The sequence below is a fragment of the Onychostoma macrolepis genome, chromosome 05 (genome assembly GCF_012432095.1).
Source record: "Onychostoma macrolepis isolate SWU-2019 chromosome 05, ASM1243209v1, whole genome shotgun sequence".
Classification (NCBI taxonomy): domain Eukaryota; kingdom Metazoa; phylum Chordata; class Actinopteri; order Cypriniformes; family Cyprinidae; genus Onychostoma; species Onychostoma macrolepis.
In genome coordinates, this window is record NC_081159.1 from 38,007,951 (window position 1) to 38,028,950 (window position 21,000).

A 21,000-nucleotide genomic window follows, 5' to 3' on the forward strand; every position below is an offset into this window, starting at 1 on the left:
CAAAGCTATTTTTAAATTTCAGAAAGAAATCCAGAGTAAAAGGAACTTTTTATTTCAGGTTCATAAAAATATCATAAATACATTCATTAAAAACATTGTACCCAAAATACCTTTGATTTTTAAATATATAAAGTCATTGCTACATGTTCAGTTGATTTAAAATCTTCATATAGTATGTTACAGTCATAAATATGGCATTGCTGTTAGATTTTACAGTTCTCTGCAGTATTAATATCTGGATTTGAGAGAAACTTGCTCAAATGAGGCAACATTTTCAGAAACTATTCCAGATAAAATTGCACCTATTATAAAGACGCAGCTCTCTATAGTATGGAAGCCCATTTCCGCCACTGAATAAAAAATAAAAAAAGGTTATTGCGACTTTTTCATCTTGCAGTTCTGACTTTTTAACTCGCAATGAAAAATTCTCAGAATTGTGAGATAAAGTCGCAATAAGTTTTTTTTTTTTTTTTCAGTGGTGGAAACGGGCTTCCATACTATATTGAAAATGGTCTGGCTGCTTAAAAAAAAGTGAACTAAACTTAAACTAAATGTCTTGTTGAACAATTTAAAAACAGGTCAATCTAATAGTTGAAATTTTAAAAACAGGTCAACTCTGCTTCAAGTAGCAGGTTCAAATTGTTCGTATGGGCTTTGGAAGAAGCACAATAAAACTTCGTGCCGATTTCTCTGTCTTTCCCAAACCAAGCACTCGTACTCTAATGACTAATTGAGGTATGGGTCAAGGTCTTAAAGCAGAAGACGTTCAGTTTGCAATACCCCAAATCCTCTGCTCTAAGTGTTTAAAAGTCTTTAAAGGTACAGAGGTGGATCCCCTGTTGCTTGTAGTAGTTAAGCACCAAAGGGTCCCTCAAAGTATTCAGCTCGTGTAGTCGGTCTGCGGACTGTGAGAAGTCATCCGGTCCTTCTCCACATCCGCCCTGGTGAGGTTGACTTGGATATCCTGGATGCACCATGAGCTCTGCTGTAACCGGACGATAGGAGTCGGTCACGGCATCATTGGACTGTATCAACGGGGAGGACACACTGTCTTCTAGTGAAGCTTCCAGCGTGAAGCCCAAAGCACGCTTCAGGTTGGACACAGACATGTTCTTACCCATGGTGCTCAGGCCCAGGTATACGTCGGGCCATCTGAGAGGACATAAAAAACCAGTATGTAGTTGATTCGATTTCATCAGGCAAAAATTTGAGTACAAGGTGGAAAAAAACATTTCGTGCATATTGTGTATATACTGTGCCTAATGTATTTGAAGGACAAAATAGACTATTAAAATGTAATCAAACCTGTCCTAATAACTACACGAGATACTGTAAATGAGGTAAACATCTCCTAAAACATTTGTAAACCAAAAAACAGGTGCTGATCATTTAACATGTTGCCTCACAAACCTAATTCCATGACGATGAAAGACCACGATAGATTCAAGGGCATCTTTTTCAACCTGTGCGTTGAAGTCTCGCAGATGCGGCGGGAGGAAGGTGCAAAATTTAAGTCCGGGTTCTATGGGGACCCGTGTGTAGGTGATTCCAAAATCAGAGAGAACTTGTGCAAACACCTCTCGCACCTCTGAAAAACATGGTAAAATATAAAAAGCTTTTAATAATGACCTTTATTGGTCAAAAGTGAGAGTGAAGACATTGGTAATGTTACAAAATATTTTTGTTTCAAATAAATGCTGTTCTGAGCTTTCTATTAATGCTAAAACCCTGACAAAAATGTTTCCTAATAATAAGAAATGTTTCTTCAGCATCAAATCAGCATATCTGACCATGAAGACTGGAGTAATTCAGATTTGATCATAGGAATAAGTTACATTTGAAAATATATTCAATTTTTTAAAATTGTAATAGTATTTCATAATATTTACAGCATTTTGGTTAAATAAACGCTGTCTTGGTGACTGATTTCAAAAACATTTTTAAAAATTCTTATAGACCCAAAACTTTTGAACAGTAGTGTATACGTGAATTGCTGGATATGAATTTTTGGATTCTCAGCTAGAAGGATTGTTCAAATCAAACCCACTGTTACCTGGCAGAATGTGCACATGCTGGTGGCCGTCCATATGGTAGGGCATGTGGCCAACCAGTTCACAAAATCGATTTACCTGGGCTCTGAGCTCCGCCTCCACCTTTTAAACAGAAAACACAACACAACTTAAGCAGACAACATAACAGAATCAAACAAACCAAGCTGTGCTTGGTTCTGAAGTCTGAAACTTTATAATGGTTTAATACTGTGTTTAAAGAGGTTATTAAAGTACTATCCTTAATCTTTGGAAATAAACGAGGTTAATTTTTATCAAATAAACCAAAAAGCTTCCGCCACAGTCCAAAAACACTGAAAAAGAAACGGAAACTAAGCTTTATTAAACAATGTAAAAATGTAAACGTATATCACATTTGTTTTTGGTGAAAACACTCTCGACTAACATTAGTGGACTTCAAAAAATTTAAATACAAAATGAAATGAGAAAAATTACGAAACAATGAAACTTGAAATGTTTAATCTTAGTAAAAGATGGAAATGGTTATGCAAAGGTATTTTACATCTGTTTTTAGTGAAAACAATCTTGACTAACATTAGTGAACTTCAAAAAACAAAAATTAATAATACAAATTATTTGATTTTACCACCATTTAGGATATTTTAACTGCTGCTTTAAACTTTAGTTTAAAGAGTGCATAATGCCATAACTCCTCTTATGAGCAAGATAATAATGTCCTTTCATGTTCTTTGAGTAACCTTTGACACTGCTGTATATCATGAATACAGTCATACACTGTGATATGTAAACACTGCATGGTTTGAATGCACTCCCATGTGACTTTCGGCTGGTCTTTATGAGTGTGTGTTTCTGTGTACCTCTGATATCTTGAGCTGACCGCTCTGCAAAACCTCCCGGAAGCCCATCTTGCCATGGAAGAATCCATCCTTGTTGAGGAGTGTTGAGCCCTTTAGATCCTGAGACACTGGAAGACCCTCCGAGAGATTCGCATGGAGTCCAATGGGGATGTGATTCCTGTGTGTGAGAACAGCAGTGTTATTTTAGTATCACTGAGATGCTATTATAGATTTTATTACTATTTTGAATCGGCTTTTTCAATTTTCCGTTCTCATTTAAATTTGACTAAGTCATTTTGTTGTGTGTTTTTGTCTATTTTAATTCGTTTTTATTTTTTAAGTAAGTGTACATAGTTTTTATTCATTTTTATTTTAATTTGGTGTTTGTTATTATAGTAAATCAAGTTAAACTAAATGAAAACAGAATTCTTTTTTCTTAGCAATAAGCTATAATAAAATTCTTAAGTTTTTATATATTTTATTTCATCTAAGTAACAAAAATGCTTTTTTTAAATTAAGTTTGAATTAACTATATACATCTATATGCACCCTGTCAGTAGGCCTAGTCTTATATTTGGCAATAGGTTTAAAAGGCTTGCATGTCATAAGGGAGAGTGTTGTAACGTTTTGTTTAAATGTAAGATACTCAAACATTGATATCATATTTTCATATTTATCTGCTTGAAATAAAAAGTAGTTCGAAATCAGCCGCAGTACCTTTTAGCCAGCTCTGCTGCGTGCTCCGCTGAGACTGCGTTGACCAGAAGAGAGACATTGGAGATCCCACCAGCTCTGAAGCAATCCACAATCCCTTGATTTCTTCTCTCGCAGTACCCAAAATCATCTCCCGTCACCACCAGCTTCACCTTGGGTTGAGGCATCTTCTCCTCGGCTTGCTGATGAAAGACAAAAACACTAGACTAGACATTGACCAATATAGCTTCTTTATGATTAATACTGATTGTTTTTACATTAAGCAGAATTTCATTTTTTATTTGTTTTTTGACAATAACAATAACTAAAGGTTCGTTAGACTGCACTACAGAATATGAATCAAAATATTTTATAAACAATAAAGTATTGATAATACTTGTTGCTAATTATATCATTATATGTGACCCTAGACCACAAAACCAGTCATAAGGGTCAATCTTTAAAAATTGAGATTTATACATCACCTGAAAGCTGAATAAATTAGCTTTCCATTGATGTATTGTTTGTTTGTTTGATGTATTGGACAATATTTGGCTGAGATGCAACAATGTGAAAATCTGGAATCTGAGGGTGCAAAAAAATTCAAAATATTGAGAAAATCAACTTTAAAGTTGTCCAAATGAAGTTCTTAGCAATGCATATTATTAATCAGAAATTAAGTTTTGATATATTTTACGGTAGGAAATTTACAAAATATCTTCATGGAACATAATCTTTACTTAATATCCTAATGATTTTTAGCATGGCTACACTGTTATACAAGCTCACTACTTTAAATTGTAGCAAAGTGTCATTTCTTCAGTGTTGTCACATGAAAAGATATAATAAAATATTTATAAAAATGTGAGGGGTGTACTCACTTCTGCGAGATACTGTATGAAGATCTAAAAAGTCACTAATTTATTTTCATCTTTCTTTTAGGCTGTTTAATCATAACGCTATTCACCTGAAAATTAACTGCAGTTTTATTAATCATTAGACTGAATTTGATAAATATCATTAGATTTTATTAATGTAATAACGCTGGTATTTATGACTATATAACACATATTTACTAACATAATATTTTATTTAAGCTAAAAATGGTTGATATTTATAAAACCCGTTTTGCCTGATCTAAAAGCCTATTTATTTATTTATTATTATTTTCAGGCTAATTATTAAGCTATACATTTCTCACTTGAAAATGAACTGTTGTAATTTTTATATGATTAAAACACTGAGAAATTATACAAAGAATATGTTAAAAAGTTACTTTACCTGTTGTTTTGCCTTATTTTCAACAAACGGTGCCGTCTGGCTATATCCACTATATACTAATAATAACCGATGAAACGAGATCCAACGATACTGACAGCCGATGAAACGTAAACATCCTCGCTATATAACCGATTATCGGTCTCTTATAAAACACACGGACACAGACGGAGACGTGCTGTCTGCGCGAGTCATTTATAATGAAACCCAATCATTCAGGAAACGTTCCTTCAAACCACGTCATTCCAGCATCATCTGTTCAGAGACGAAACGCAGCTGCGAGAAAGCTGCTTACCGGGAAATCACCGGCTCGTTAATAAGACAGATCTAAAACTCTGCAGCCTTATTCGCTTCATCGGTGTTAACACGAGCAGCTGCCACTGCCTATCCATCACATATGGTGTACAATCGCTTCTACTAAACATATTTAGTCCTCTATATTATATTTCATCATTTCAAAGGGACTAACTGTGTTTCGTGATATACTCCTCCTAGCTCGCTGTAATAATGTGGTAAGCCTCTTACCCATTTTATTGCGAGGTTCTTGCCATTAGTCCTTTTTACAATGTATCCAACACTATGCGCAGAGAATGACTGACCGTCTGAAGATATAAAACTGCAATTTCCTTTTCCGGAGTTGCAGCGCCCTCCACCGGATGTGAATAAAACAACGCCACATGTGCAAATAGGCCTATGAAGTGTCAAGGTTTTCTCTTCCTGATTTATATCAAAATCTATTTTTAAATTAAACATATATGTTTTAAATGGATATTTTATTTTTTTTTTTTTTTTTTAAATATAGATATTTACACCATATCATCAATGCTTACCGTTTGTTCTTAAATTATTAATTTGATTTTGTCCGAGATGTTGGCGAGCAAATACACCAAGTGATATGCCACTTTAGGAATAACAGAGACTGAATCAAAAGATGTGGTGTTTTAGAAAATAGATATTTTATAGATAAAATAGAAAAAGTTATAAACTTATTGTGAACGTTTATAGAAGTTTTTAATCAGATGTTAATTAATAAACAATAATAAACTAGGCTATATAGGCATACTCACCAGTGCCAGGATTTTGCTTTTCTCAGTGTTATGAATGTAAGCTGAATGTTATCCTTGTACACAGACTAAAGGCAGCAGGTGTGACTTTGCTTATGTGTCTGTGGAGGCTTTTGAAAGTTTTCCCAAGACACATAACCTCGTTTAGTAATATGGAAATCCTCAGAAAGAGAGGGAGGTATCATGTTTGTGATCTTTGATTGCGCACGTTCATAAAGTGTTTTCAACTTCAGCCACCTGATGTAGCAATAATATGCATGGCATCACTTACATTATGTGCTAGATTAACACTGTAGCACTACAGTTTACTGGAAACAGTGGGAGTTAAGTTACATTTAGTAATTTGATCGATTTTACTTAAAAACAGTGAAACTCTGAAACGTGTCTCGTTCCTCTTTTTATAAATTAATATTTATTCATGTCTAGCTTTTGTTAAACACAAGCATGCATCCTGTTTAAACAGCTCCTAATGAAAGAATGGTACAAACAGTAGTGGGACAACAGTTGGAAATTAATTTTTTATTATGCTGTAGTGGAAACCGTGGCAAGTTGTCACATGTAATGTTGACACAGTTGCTTTTTCTCAGTAGGTGTTTTGAGGCTAAAGTCCAATTTGCCACTAGTAGTGCTTATCTATGTTAGTTTCAAACACCTATTTCAAAAGTAATGTTAAATTAGGACTACACTTTATATTCTTGGCTAATCAAAAGGAAATAATCAAATTAAATATTAAATAATCAAATTAAATAAATAATATAATATAATAGGTAGTTTTAAACAAAGATTAAACTGTGCAGGTTGTCATGTATAAATGTCGAAATGTTATCAAATTAATTCATTACAAAAAAACGTATTTTTAATTAATTTATATTTATTTATTGCATGTTTTAGAACTATTTTGTTATTAACTTATTGTGTAATAACATGCCCTAATAATAATAATAATAATAATAATAATAATAATAATAATATGAATCATTGAATCCAGATATTTTTGAAGTTCTTTACGAAAAAAAAAAAGTGTTTGTATAATTGATTCTTAACATGACGCCGTTAAGACAACTTTCAAAAATAATTAATTACAAGAATTTGTAAATATCTATTAATGCATTTTTAAATAAATGAATAAAAGTTTCGTAATATTTCTAACTATTTGTATGTAGCTACTCCATGGACTAATGATATGTTAATGACTGTGTAATAACGTAACGGTCATTAATATGCCGTGACGTCACAACGCCCTCGCCCAATCACTGGTTTCCGTGTGTGCGCGTGGATCACTTCCTTGTTTTCGGACTTGTCATGATGCGATTGGTTAGAAAGCGTGTCAGCGTTTGAATGGGGCTCTCCGTGTCCATCTTTCTGTGATGTACATAGACACGAGCTGTAACAATGGGACCATTAAGAGTTATATCTGTCTTTCTGGATGTCGCTTTAGTGTGTTTGATGTTTGCCCGATGCGGCGCTCGTGATTTGGACTCCAGCTACGTGACGTGTGGATCTCTGGTCAAACTGATGAACACCCGGCACAGCGTCAGACTTCACTCGCACGATGTCAAATACGGATCAGGTCAATATAATCATAAACCTTAGCAATTTAGTTCTCAGAGAATGCGTATGTTCTGGTCGACAGCTTAAGCTTTGCTTTTAGTCTTTTTTTGATGCTCTTATATTGATGATACTGCTTAGTGTAATAGCAGCTGGTGCATGTCTGCATTAGCCAGGAAGCTAATGACTAGCTAAATATTTCTAATTAGTAATCAGTAAAGTGCTGTATTTGTCTTTCCGTAAGCCAGTTATAGACTCATTCATCCTCCAGTGGTTTATTTTTGTTGGTTCGGATGTATTGTGTTTACCTGAAAGATCCATGTAATCTTGACGACAGGTGCACTACAAAATACTAAAAGGTACCGTGATAATACCATATATTTATTACATGTACAGTGGTAATACGTATGATATTAATTTTTTGCTTGTTTTCGAATTGTTCTTTTAACAGAACTTGCTCTGTGGTATCTGTAACTGAACTGTAACTGTACCTAACATTGGAAATTGAACTTTTTAATGGATAAGACTTAAAAGTATCTATCTATACAGAAACTGACCATAATAATAAATAATGATAAAATGATCTTTAACTTGGTCAATCCCGATTTTTTTAGGTGTTGCTTAATTAAATATTTGTATAGTTATCTATATGTGTCTATACATAAGTTGACCAAAATAACTACAGCCTGAATAATAAACAAAAATGGACATTAACAACAAAAATAATAATATTAATAATAAATTGATATTTCACTCAGAGGATCCAGATGTCTTAGCAGTTGTTTAGGTAAAATTGTTGTGTAATTATCTGTCTATACATAAATTGACCAAAAATACTTAATAATAAACAAAATGATCCCCTGAATACCATGGATAATAAACAACATTATTAATATAACTATTAATAACAACAATATTAATTCATTACAAATATTTCTAAATATTTTTGAATGTATATTCAGTAACACTTCAATTAAAGCTTTTATGTATAATGCATTATAAAAGTAGTTTTAATGCACCTTATAATGCATTGCACAATCTCATTAATAATTGTAACCAGAGTTAATGCATTATAACACTCATCAATTCATAGTTACGCTATGCATTTTAAATTCGGTTATAATTATTTACGACAAGATGTATTACAGTGCACATTATGAATAATTATATCCCTTTGTAATGCATTATACATAAATGCTTTAAATAAAGTGTTACCATACATTTAAACACACAATATATGATGCATTATTAATTTTTTTCTTGTACAAAATGTAATATGGGACGGAAAGGTACTATAATATTCTTTGAGTACTTCAGGGTACTATATAGTGAATATGAAGTTCACAATGGTATACATTTATGCTCAGATTAAAGATTGTTTACATGATGCCCTGCAGGAAGTGGCCAGCAATCAGTAACCGGTGTGGATTCTGCCGATGATGCCAACAGCTACTGGCGTATCCGTGGAAAACCAGACAAAGTTTGTCAGCGTGGGGAGCCCATTCGATGCGGAGAGGCCATCCGAATTACACACATGAAGACCGGACGCAACCTGCACTCACATCACTTTAGCTCCCCACTGTCTAACCACCAGGTAGATCCACACAACACTCTCCTCTCTTAACTTACATGTTCAGGTGACTGTAACTGGCTGGATTTGAATTACATTATCACGTTGATTTGTTTTACGTTTGCAGGAAGTGAGTGCGTTTGGCGAAAATGGAGAAGGAGATGATTTAGACGTATGGACCGTGCAGTGCGGCGAAACATACTGGGAACGTGACGACACTGTGCGAATTAAACACGCTGCCACTGAGGTTTTCCTCAGTGTAACCGGAGAGCAGTACGGCCAGCCAATCAGAGGCCAGCGTGAGGTCCATGGAATGCCTTCACCCAATCAGCATAACTATTGGAAGGTGATGGAGGGGGTTTTTATTCAGCCCAGCGGTGATCCAGTGCGCCACGATGAGCTCTGATGATGCTGCTACATTATCGTAGCGAGCAACTGAGAACTCCACTCACACATGCTGTGAAACCCTCTCTATATTTAAACCTTTAGTTTCTAAAAAGTTTTACTTTTATTGGTCAGACTTGTGTGATGCAATTTGAAATGAAAAATGAACTTCACAGACAAAAAGGTTTGTTTTACTAGATTGCTAATGATTGGAATGTATTTGTTTGTACATAAGGGAATACAATTACATTACATACCAGGATTTTGGGCTTCAAAACTGAGTATTTTGTATTATTATTAGGTTGGATTATTACTGGAACAAATGGCATTGTACTATGAAAGAGTGTTTTTGCACACATGAAATCTATGTAATCTTTCTGAATTCAGTGTGGGAAAATATCAAATGGTCGTTTCTGGTTTGGTTTAAGTTTGTTACTGTAATTCTCAGTCTCCCCCTCCCCTCCTACTGTATATGATCCGATATGTACATAATTTGGTGAAAACATACTGTAGGTAGTTTTTTATTTCAGTTAAAACAACATGTGTTTTAAAGAACCGTATAATAAAAAAAAAAAAAAAAAATATTGTAAACAAGCAGATGCATTGTTGTGATTCCCAATTTCTGAATCCTGTCAATAAATACTGCATACTATCTAGGCTTTATTAAAGATTACTCAAATTACAATTACAATCACCTGTCAAGATGATTATTTCTGCTCATCTCGCTTTTCTGGAAAATGAAAGATGACACACAGCATCCAAATGGGGGCAGCATTTAGCTACTGTTTGGCACACTGAAAAGAAGGAAACATCACGGTGAAACGTGAGTCTAGGACAGCATATATTATGTGTAATAATACACAGTGACGGACGGAAAGTGAGAACAAATGACTAACCGTTATATATTGGAATAATGAAACGCTGAACATCTAGATTACCAAATGAAAACTGCTGTTTTTAAGAATATATTTTGTTAAACGGACAGTTAATTCTTACATTGTTAATAAAACTAGCTATTGCGCTATTATTTATATATTTTGAGATTTTTTGTCAGGTTGGTTTTAATCAAATCTTTACAAAAATTCGCCATGGTAAGCAGAGATTCCGTCGAAATGTGGTTGTTATTACAGTGAAACGGTCATTAAAATTGAAACAAAATGAAAGATTCTTTAATCCTACACCGTTTGAATCAGAGGTCATATTAATTTATGATTTTACTGTAGTATTCACTGAGTGAACAGAGTTGAAGTGGGATAGCTACTTTCTAATTAGTTGTTCCAAATGGTTTATCCTCGTAGATATAACACAATGTAACAGCCTACGCAAAGACAAAAGGAGAAAATATGCTTCTCAAACAGGTAAATGACTGTTTTTACTAAATATTTAACGTTTTGAACTTCCTTGACTGATACCGTGGCGTATTCTATCCTTCTCATCGCATTTTACCGTAGCCTATGTAAATTGATATTTAAGTTATGTTGTGCCTCAGTAGGATTTGTAATTTGACTTACCATAGTGTTTCCCACCACTGCTGTCCAAATGTGATACTGTATGACCGCTGATGACTCAAAACCACAAAAAAAAATCCCTTTTGTAGGCCTATCTTCCCTCACTAATTTTAGGATGATGCATATAATGATAATTAGACCGATTAGATTAATAACAATGTCCCACTTTACCAATTTCAGCAGAAACCGGGTATATAGTAGGCTAAATATTTGAGGAGACATGAGTGAAAAAGCATATAACAACATCTTGTAAGATTTATAATAACATAATGGAACATTACATGATGCTCAACGTAGGCTATTAATTAGCAGACAATGAAACTTCTTGATTGAATATACGAACTTTTATTAGGCTGTGTGTTAAATAAGTGCTTCTTTACACTTCAATTTACATGAACTAATAACGTCTTAAGCATCATCTAATTTAATTGTTCCTGATTTATCAATGAAAATAAAATGGAGTTGTCAAATAGCCTGCATCTTTAACGAAGATCTTAATTTTATAAGTTTCATAAACGTGAACTAATTTAAGCTTAACTTTAATAAATCGTTGCCTAAACATTTTTTAATTTCATGTAAGTGGTTAAAAAGACAGTTGCATAGTAAGAGGAAGCGGATCGAAGGTGACTCTACTTTGGTTTTGTCTTCCCGGAAGATGGCGACATAATATAAGACAGGGTTTGCGTAGTTCCGCTATAATCAGCCACCCATTATGAACTCTAGAATCTAAAGATTCATTTAATATGGTACAAAGAAGTGGCTTATCTAAACCGAACTGCGTCTGTGTTAAAAATACTTGTTTATATTCTCATCCTACGCTTGGCATGGCCTTCTATTGAACCAAATGTGCCTTCATTGGTCGATTCTACACATTTATTGCAGCTGTTTGTCATATATTCTTACAACGTAACATATTAAAAGAAAACCTGTTCACTGGTTGTCAGTATCAACCATCAGTGCTGTCACCATATCTGAGACACAATCTTGACGCAGTGCCATACTGCACCAAGGGAGCCCAGAGCCACATGATTTAAATAGCTCAAAAGCTCTCTATTGCACTATTCATAATCAAATTAATAGCTGGACTGAGTATCCACATGGATGGGGTAGCCATGAAAACACGTCCTCACAGGGTCAAGTGAAGAGCTATGAAAAAAAAAAAACATCGTACTCAAGAGAAGACGAGCATTTAGGTTACAACATAAATGCGACTGAATGCTGAGAGTGACCAGGAAATTGAAGCGTCTGAGGTCGAAATATTATGTGAACCACTTCTGTAATAATTCAAATACGCCTTCAGAAAGTCACCTTGAATTACAAATTATCCCCATGGCAATTTAAGAAACACGAAAAGCACAAAAGACGTAATTTGTCATATTAGCAGTAAATTAATGCAAACTCGTTTTAGAAATTAAGTGTTTAAGGCTCATTCACACCAAGGACGATAACTATAACGATATTTAGTTTTAAAATAGCCGTAAACGTTAAAGAACAGCAAAGTCCATAATGGCACAGAGGAATAGGCTATCATTGGATTCATTTTCAGAACATTTTTTCCAGGTGATAAACCATAAAACATCGACAGCCAATCAGAATCCAAAGAGTGCGTGCTTTTAAAGAGATAGAAGAACTGTGGCCATGATTACTGTAAACAGAACTTTATTGTGCTTGGGTGTAAACCCTAATTTGGTTATCGGCGTGAAAAGACCTTTCCACTCATTTAGCGTCTATAGACGTGGATTTTCAACAAGCATTTGGAGGTGCAAAATCAGAATAAACTTCAAATGTAATCTTAAATATGGTCAAGCAACCAAAACATTTGCAAGACACTAAATCTCATAACTCTCTTACATTACACACACAAAAAAAAAAAAAAAACACAACAACACACACTTCAAGCTAGTAAACATTGTTATGGACATTCCATCATATCTGAAAATACAATAACATTTTGCATGAATTGCTACCATACATCTTAAATAAAGAATAAAGTGACATTTAACTTCACAAGCAAGCAATACACATTTTTTCTGCAGTTAACAGCATTTAAGTAAGAAAAACACATACCATTTACTTATTTAATGCATTTTACTTTTATTGAAGACTGATTATGTACAGAGCAAATTAAAGATATGCCAAAGCAAAAGTCGCCTGTATTCCTCATTCCAAAGTCGCTTTGGATAATAGCATCTGCTGAATGAATAAATGTAAATATCAACCACCACTTACGAAAGGTATATGGACAGATTAGTGCTTTGTGGCTCTTCTGGGTTGAAGCATGCAGGAGAAGCATGTCATTTGTGGTAAATAAGGGATAGGTGTGTGTTTGGTGGTCTGGTCCAGTGGACTGATGCCCTTTCATTATTGCACTGCTAGCTGCAGCTCCCACAGTAGTGCAACAGGGAAAGAGTGTCAGGCAACAGACAAACAATGGGACCAGGAACATGCTCGAACAAACAGAAAGGGTTCAGAAATCATCATATTCCACTAAACTGTTATAATTTCTAAATAGCCAAATGCGTTCCAGCCATTTCAGGTGGTCTAAAATATAAAACACTCATTCAACAGCCTTTGGAAATACACCTGTCAATCTCTGACCATCAGAAGAAATGCTTTCCCATGCCTTTCACGATCCATATCTCAGACACAGCTTCCATATTACTGCATATACACAGACTCACTCAAGGTTAACCTATTGAATATGAGATCATGACATGAACCAAATTATAACTATTTGAAACATTTAGAGAGCTAGATTTTCATACAAACACTGCATAATGAAATGTTGAATTTAACTTGCTTTACATTAATTTTATGTTGAACTGCATGACCTGAAATTCAGCATTCGTCACATATAATAAAGGACATTCGGTTAAAATGTTCAGCTGTCAATAGTATTTTTCAGTTATATGTGCAAAAATCACAATTTGTAAATACAAACAGTTGTTTTTAAATATCATTATTAGATATGGCCAACAGAGAAACCAAGGAAGTTAAAATTGTTGTTTCAGAACTCAAATTTTAAGTCTACTGGAATATGACAGTGCTGTAGTAATTCATTTCTTGATTTGACTTGTAACACTGAGATGGTAGCAGCATGTTGAGAAAAATAAAAAATAAAAAAAATAATTGGGCATTATCAAAAACAAAAAGATTTCCTTTAAAATACACCGACCTGCCAGAAAAGCTGCTTTACAGTGGACAACTAAAGAGTAGTCTGAATAAACTGAATTAGACTGGGACTGAAGTTACTATTGCTTAAAATTACTCACTATTCGGCTTCGCAAAGGACAGCGTGTTCTCCAACTTAATGATAGAATTCATATTAAGAAAGGTTTAAATGTATAAGTGTTTGCATTGCTAAAAGCAAACTGTCTACAACCACATCAAAATGTTTGTGGGCCATTTTGTTTTAATATTAAACAGGTGTTATTTATTGTATTTCAAATGAAATGGTTTAGAGCAGCAACCCCATTCTTTCTCCACAAAAGGATTCACAGATTGAGATCTTGTCAAGCCTTAGCACAACATCATTGCACATTTTAATAAAAATGACAAAGGACAATCAAATCCTTGAATGTTCCTGAAATTGCAGATTAACCTTAAAGTCAAGACCCTATAAGCAATATTGCACTACTCCATAAACAGTGAAAAAAGCAGAGGCAATATTGATAGGGTCTCGCCTACAAGATGTATTTATCATGATAATCTCACAGCACTTTAGCGAAAAGATAACACGGCTGTGCAAAACCCCAAATCTAGGGGTTTAAATCCCTAAATGGTGAGACTGAAAATGGTTCCTGCTCTACAACACATGATACGCAAACCTCTTTGTGACATCTGACCCTTCACAGCCTATAAACAAACCAAAGTGAATGGCAAAGCGCTGCTCATTTCAAAGTTAATTTTGTGCAGAATTCAGTTTAGTTTATTTGCTGCTAAACACCACGCTTCATGTAAAATGTTGTGTTTAATAGAGCAAAAAATGTTGAGGGTTTTACATGGTTGAGTTTAAATGCTTTCATCCTTAATCACACAATTTAATCCACATTTGAAAAGAAATTACCATGAATATTCAGAAACATAAATATACCATGTGACATTTTTTCAAAAACATCATTTTTAGCACATCTGGCATTTGAAATGGGCTACTTAAAAACAATCATCTTCTAATACCAACACATGCATGCTATCAATAAAAACATACATTCTTTCAAAGCCACACTGGTGGACTGACTCAGGCATTCAAATATGAGAAACACTGAGTGGAAAGCATATTGTAGGCCCTTTGGTTATCTGCGTCCAAAAGCAGTCTTGGTGCTCTGCAATTCCAAGCATACCAGCTTCTGCCTTGGAGTTAACGACATGCTCCAACAGGATGTTTTTTTTTCTCCTTTGGGAATTTCACATTGAACTCACATGCATGATCTTACTTGTCCCCCTCGGTAATAAAACACGTTAAACAATTTACCAATCAGGTTTCGTGCAGTGAACTTTCAGTCAAAATGTTGAATCACGACAACAGGGCGAAAATACGACGCTTTAAAAGGTACAAACGACTGGTATAGCTTATCAGCTGACCACACTGACCAGGAGTGGTCTTGCAGAAGAACGTTACGCGCTGTTTAATAATATAGTATGCAAATACGCGCTATTTTGATAATACGGATGCGTGTGGCGATTTTATAATCTATATAGATGTTCTACATAAGAATACGCGACCAAATCTGCAGGTGAATGCAAACTTACCACTCCTCATATGAAGCTTCAAAGCCCACTAGCTGAGAGCTGAACCAGGATCATGAGAACAGAGGAGCTGTAGGCCTCAGTATGCTATATAGTGGCCTATGAATGCGCTGCGCATGCGCGTTGCGGTATTTAGCGCAACATTCCTCATACGCCCAGTTCAGACCGGTGAGTCTCAAGCTTACCTTCTACTGTGGAGCCTCTATATATACGGGTCAATGACAAATGCTCCAGATGATAAAAATTTAATGGTTTAGTTTAAAACACGCGTGCCAAATTATCATGCATTGTTTTCCAAAAGACTAGTGGAAACCATCAATTTTAAAGTTTTAAAATACTTCACGTGAATTTACACAAGTATTATTAAAATAATAATAATGCGATTTTTTTTTTTTTTTTTAATGTCATGAATATCACAAAGTTGTATATTAGGGTTAGGCCCTATACTTCGTTTGAACAAAAGCGAATAAAGCGTGCATTTTCATAAAAGGAAGATTTAAAAATAAATAAATAAATAAAATAACCTAGACCCAGTCAAGTCCACTTTAAATGGTCCCTCTGTTTTTTTTCTTTTTTTTGGGGGGGGGGGCCAAAAAATTGCTGATTGTTTGTTAGAACATGCAATTCTAAATATTAAAGAAATATTCATTAAAAAAAAAAAATGATGCCAGACTTCTTATGCCAACATTGCTTTTTAATCAAGATGATTTTTATCCTTTAAATTAAAAGTTTTTTACAATCTCATAAGTAGCTAGATAAGTCCCAAACACGAAAAAACAATAATCATAAGAATAATATCGAAATAATTCCGTGCTCATCATAGAAGAAACTTCATTTATTTTTGTACGAATTGCATGCAATATATTTGATTTAAAAATATGCGTCACGCGATTGACTCGCATATCACTACAAAGTCTGTGTGTGTTGCGCCAGTGCATTCACACACACACACACCGACCTGCCTACGTATCATTACAAGCAACCAATAGATTACACTTCGTTTGGCCAGATGTCCAGTCTTTTGATGAGACAACAAAAAAGTTCAACTTGCATAACCTTGCAGATACTGACCAAGAGTAAAATGTCACTATGGGCGACCTCCCCTCCTCACATTCCCTCCCTTTCCTCCCCTCTTGGAAAGGGACCTGCCCCCTACATTCCTTACAAATAGTCCCATCCCCCACCGATCTGGCTCAAACAAGAGAATCATCCCTTCCTTCTGCCTTCTGGAAGAGCTCCTTCATTATAAATAAAAATCTAAATATATGGTTACACACCTACCAGCTCTGTTTAGTAGGGAGTTACAGGGAGATGGAAGCAGTGCTGGTTACAAATACTTTGCATCAAACAGTTTAATTCTCATAGCAGTGATTTATGTATGCCTATTTAAGTGTAAGCGTAAAAGAACCCAGTAATTGCTTTGGCACTGAATTTACAACGAATAGCTTAAATCTCTAATTTGAGAAAGATAGGGGGAAAAACATTAAATAATGAACACGAAGTTTAATTGCAAGAAAACTAAAAGTATATAATTAAATCATAAATAATGAAAATGCAGAATACAATTATTTACATTAGTGATTTAAATACACCTCAGCCAAAAATGAGTTAGAAAAATATCTAATTGTTCTGAAAAGAAAATAAGTAGTAATTCAACACGTTGCTGTCGACTACAAAATGCATACAGGGGTGTAGCTAGGCTATATTTAAAAAACTGCAAAAGGACGTTCATAAGACGTTATAGGAGGATAATATTATTTACAATATTGGCTGTTTTGTGAACATTTCGTGCGCTAGTGACATTTAAGAATCGACAAAAACATACAAAATGGCGTTTAGATGATTATTTACGTCCGCTCGTTATTATCCACTGCTTTTCTGCACCTCTCTGCCAGCAGGCCTCATACAGAAGTTCCCGAAATATGCAAAAGGTTGAGAAACTCACTTCAAAGCATTGTTGGAGTGTTACTTAATCGAACACGTGGTTTTCAATGCAAACGAAGACGACCTCAGTCGTACAAAATGTTCTTTCGAAAGAGGCGTGGTCTGTAGGCATTTTCAAATAAGTGGAAAAACCTGGTGTCACAGACATACCATAGGTCAAATACTGCAGTTCACACGCCTGGTGCATGCTCTGCAACAATGCTGTTGTGCATGGAACGAATCCAACACCGTGCACACATCTGGGCCCATACATCTAGGTGGCCTAGACTCGTGCGAAACCCCCTATTCGCCATTCGAAATAGTAGCCTACTTAAACGCCCTTAACCATATACCGCTCGTCCCAACTCTGTTTAAGGCTCTATGGGTGAGTAGGCGAAAGCCGAATGCAATGACAATACTATTGCACTGCTTGAGTAGATGGTTCAGTAGTGCAACACCGTCAAAGCAACAGACCTTAGCACAGCCGAAATGCATGGGCCACCTTTGAACGGGCCTTCAACACAACGGGGCGAAATCACCCTTCATAGTTGCACTTAGTCAAGTGAATTTAAGTAACGAGATATATATAAAAAATAGATAGGTATGCTTGAAGCTAGTAGCCTAAAAATATTTGCTGCACGTCTTGCTTTAATTGGCAACTTTATCGAATTACGCTTCGTTCTATTTTACTCGAACGCGTCAGCATTTGTTCCCTTATAATTCTGTATTTGAGCAGCAACGACATTTTGACGTCATAATACATCTTTATGGAATCAATTCATTACACCTGTTGTTATATCAAATGAAATGTAGACGAATACATACATACACTGAGGGTGGGAGAACTTGAAAGCTTATAGGGGAGGGGTGAAGGTTAGGCTACTTTTTCTTTTCTTTTTTTTTTTTTTTTTTTTGTCAGCCAATGCCCTTTTAATATTGCACTGCTCATCTGACTGCACAGTAGTACAACAGAAAAAGGGCCCTGGTCAACAACAGTAAAGAAACTGAACACGGGGTGTGTTATAATGATTAATATTTTAAACTGATTTATCAAAATCACACGTGCCCCACACAGAGTGAATCCACAAAATGACTGGGAATTTTAATGCAAATCTTAGACCATGCATGCACCGGTCATAACAGTAATTATGGTTATAATCAGCTTAACGCGATGTTATTTTAACAATTAAAGCAATTTATGTTTCCAATACGCGTAGCCTATAGCCTACGTCTAAAAAAAAAAAAAAAAAAAAAGCAGTAGCCTACTTGAAGGCAAAAATAATTCTAACAAATTAAAAATCTCCAAACCTTCCAATTGAGGTATGCTGGCTGTTATTAAAGCTTAAAATGTGGGAAACAACACGCATGCAATTAAACAAAACCAAGCAGGACGTGGCAATATCACCAAATTCACATTTACATTTAGCAGCAATGGTTTCACATGTTTTTCATACAATTTCAGCAGCAATAGCGATGAACACACTGCTTTCAGTGAGATACGAAGGAAGAGAGAGAAAAAATAGGGCAAAGAGCACATTCCCCGATACAGTATGAGAAACCTTCGTTTAATACGTATTATTCTTGTCCCCTTTGCCAAAGTGGCAATTTGAAACCCCCCTGGTTAGGGGACAAGGTGAGGGGGCGGAGGCTCCTTAAGGTTGTTATTTTCAATGCATACATTAACAGTGCTTTTGGACACTTGGGGGGAAAAAACACGGAAGATTTTAATTTTTCCTAAAATAAACCTTTATATTTGGCTGGGATGTAATTATTCATCCGAACTGTACAAATCATACTTTTTGGGCTAGCTAAAAACACATATTTATGCACAACCTCGTGCAAACCTCCAGTACAATTTTACACATTAATTACAGACATTAAATGATTTATAGAAATTGATAGACTGATTTTTTTTTTCGCAATTAGAAAGGCACTGTAAAAACGCCTCGATTTCAATGCATTCAGGAATTTATCCACAAACACAGCACTTGCAACAAAATAACAGAGTATTGCAATTAAAAACTACACATTTTGTTTCGATTTATATGGACTTTAAACCTAGAGCTGCGATATTTAAAAAAAAAAAAAAAGAAAAGAAAAAGTGGCACATCGTGTTTCTACTTCTCCATTTCACTTGAGCTCGCAAAATCCTTTATTTCCCAAATCGTTTATTTTACAGTTACTGATTTAGACTGTGTAGAAAAACACGTGGAAAATACGGACTAGGCTTCCCAGACCCTTTTGCAAGTTAATCATTGGCTTCTTGAGAATATGGTGAAGTTAGATGCTTTTCATGGATTCCTCGGACTAAATACCCAACCAGGTGGCTGCAACAAATCAACACTGGTGACAATAGAAGAGAAAGAAAGGAGATTGTTCCCTCTGACTGAATGACAGCCTGACAGGCAAGACTTCTCAAATGCGATGCCCTCTTGATATCCTCACCAGCGCGCTCTTCACATTTCTAACTACAGCCATGTTAAGGGGCTTCTATGGCACCCCATTCGTCGTTCTCCCCACCCAAGCCGACTCAACGTTGTCGTTTTTGCCCCTGAGCTCCCGCCATTTCCACTAAATCACCCGGATGCTACTCACAAACAGAAAGAGGACCCCCTAAATTTCATGAATGGTACCTGGCCAAGGGAGGGACAATCCTTGAAAGCAGAAGACACCGACAAAAAGAGAAAAAGTTGGACCGAAGGGTTGCAAGGCAAGAAGCGCGAATTTCTTCAAATATCTTCGTATTCGTCCCGCGTAACATAGTGCCATCCCGTCAGGCTTGCGCATTCTTTCCCCTCATGGTCTAAAAAATCAAAACCGTAATTTATCCATGGCAAACCAATGGCCCTCTTTGCTCAAGACTCCATCTTTGACTAGTTGACATTCAGCTCTTGCTGAAGCAAATTCCTCATTTGCATGCGTCTTCGCGATTGGCCCGTTTCTGCGCTAGTCTTTGCCGCTTGAAGGACCATTGGTTGAAGTCAAAGGCATTTAACTGTCTTGTGAATCCCGCGATAGGCTACTTGGAGTGAGACGTCACCGTATAGTTTTAGTTTAACAATGAACGCTCAAATTCTGCTCTCCATTCACAAATTTCTTCTTATGCTAGATTGAAAGACCACATGAATTGTTGTTTTAAAGTAGCAGATTGCATAAAAACGGTTATTAATTTCCACGCCACAGGAACAAAAACAATAAGGTGCATTTTTAGAAACGTTTACTGTGAGCTGTGTACGGTTAAAAATACTTAACTAGTCTAAAATAATTCTAATGGAATCTGATCATCATTTAGAACCACTTCTATCTCTAGAACTATCAGAATAGAGCTACCAAAAATAAACAAATAAGTTTATCCTACTGCATAAACTGAATTTCTAGTAAAATAGGAATTCCTTCTTTTTATCTTTTCATCATTTATCC

General features: G+C 35.4%; 2 protein-coding genes across 9 annotated transcripts; one reads left to right on the top strand and one right to left on the bottom strand.

Annotated features, from left to right (window-relative positions):
• Positions 1-36: 36 nt before the first annotated feature.
• Positions 37-20,230, bottom strand: ydjc (YdjC chitooligosaccharide deacetylase homolog). Of its 8 annotated transcripts, none has more exons than XM_058775487.1 (7): positions 15,661-16,217; positions 10,099-10,197; positions 3,584-3,762; positions 2,888-3,044; positions 2,054-2,153; positions 1,411-1,588; positions 37-1,152 (listed from the first exon to the last, which is right to left on the bottom strand). In XM_058775487.1, exons 3-7 carry the CDS (start codon positions 3,745-3,747, stop codon positions 804-806), a joined length of 948 nt encoding a protein of 315 aa, XP_058631470.1. In that variant the 5' UTR covers positions 3,748-3,762; positions 10,099-10,197; positions 15,661-16,217; the 3' UTR covers positions 37-803. The 8 variants fall into 8 exon arrangements, with proteins under 8 accessions (XP_058631470.1, XP_058631464.1, XP_058631466.1 ...); XM_058775481.1 differs by lacking the exons at positions 10,099-10,197; positions 15,661-16,217 and adding exons at positions 4,045-4,144; positions 5,363-5,485; XM_058775483.1 differs by lacking the exons at positions 10,099-10,197; positions 15,661-16,217 and adding exons at positions 4,045-4,144; positions 4,841-5,331.
• sdf2l1 (stromal cell-derived factor 2-like 1) lies at positions 7,190-10,094 on the top strand. The gene is made up of 3 exons (XM_058775489.1): positions 7,190-7,471; positions 8,847-9,043; positions 9,147-10,094. The coding sequence occupies exons 1-3, from the start codon at positions 7,294-7,296 to the stop codon at positions 9,423-9,425; spliced, it is 654 nt and encodes a 217-aa protein (XP_058631472.1). The 5' UTR covers positions 7,190-7,293; the 3' UTR covers positions 9,426-10,094.
• Positions 20,231-21,000: the final 770 nt, after the last annotated feature.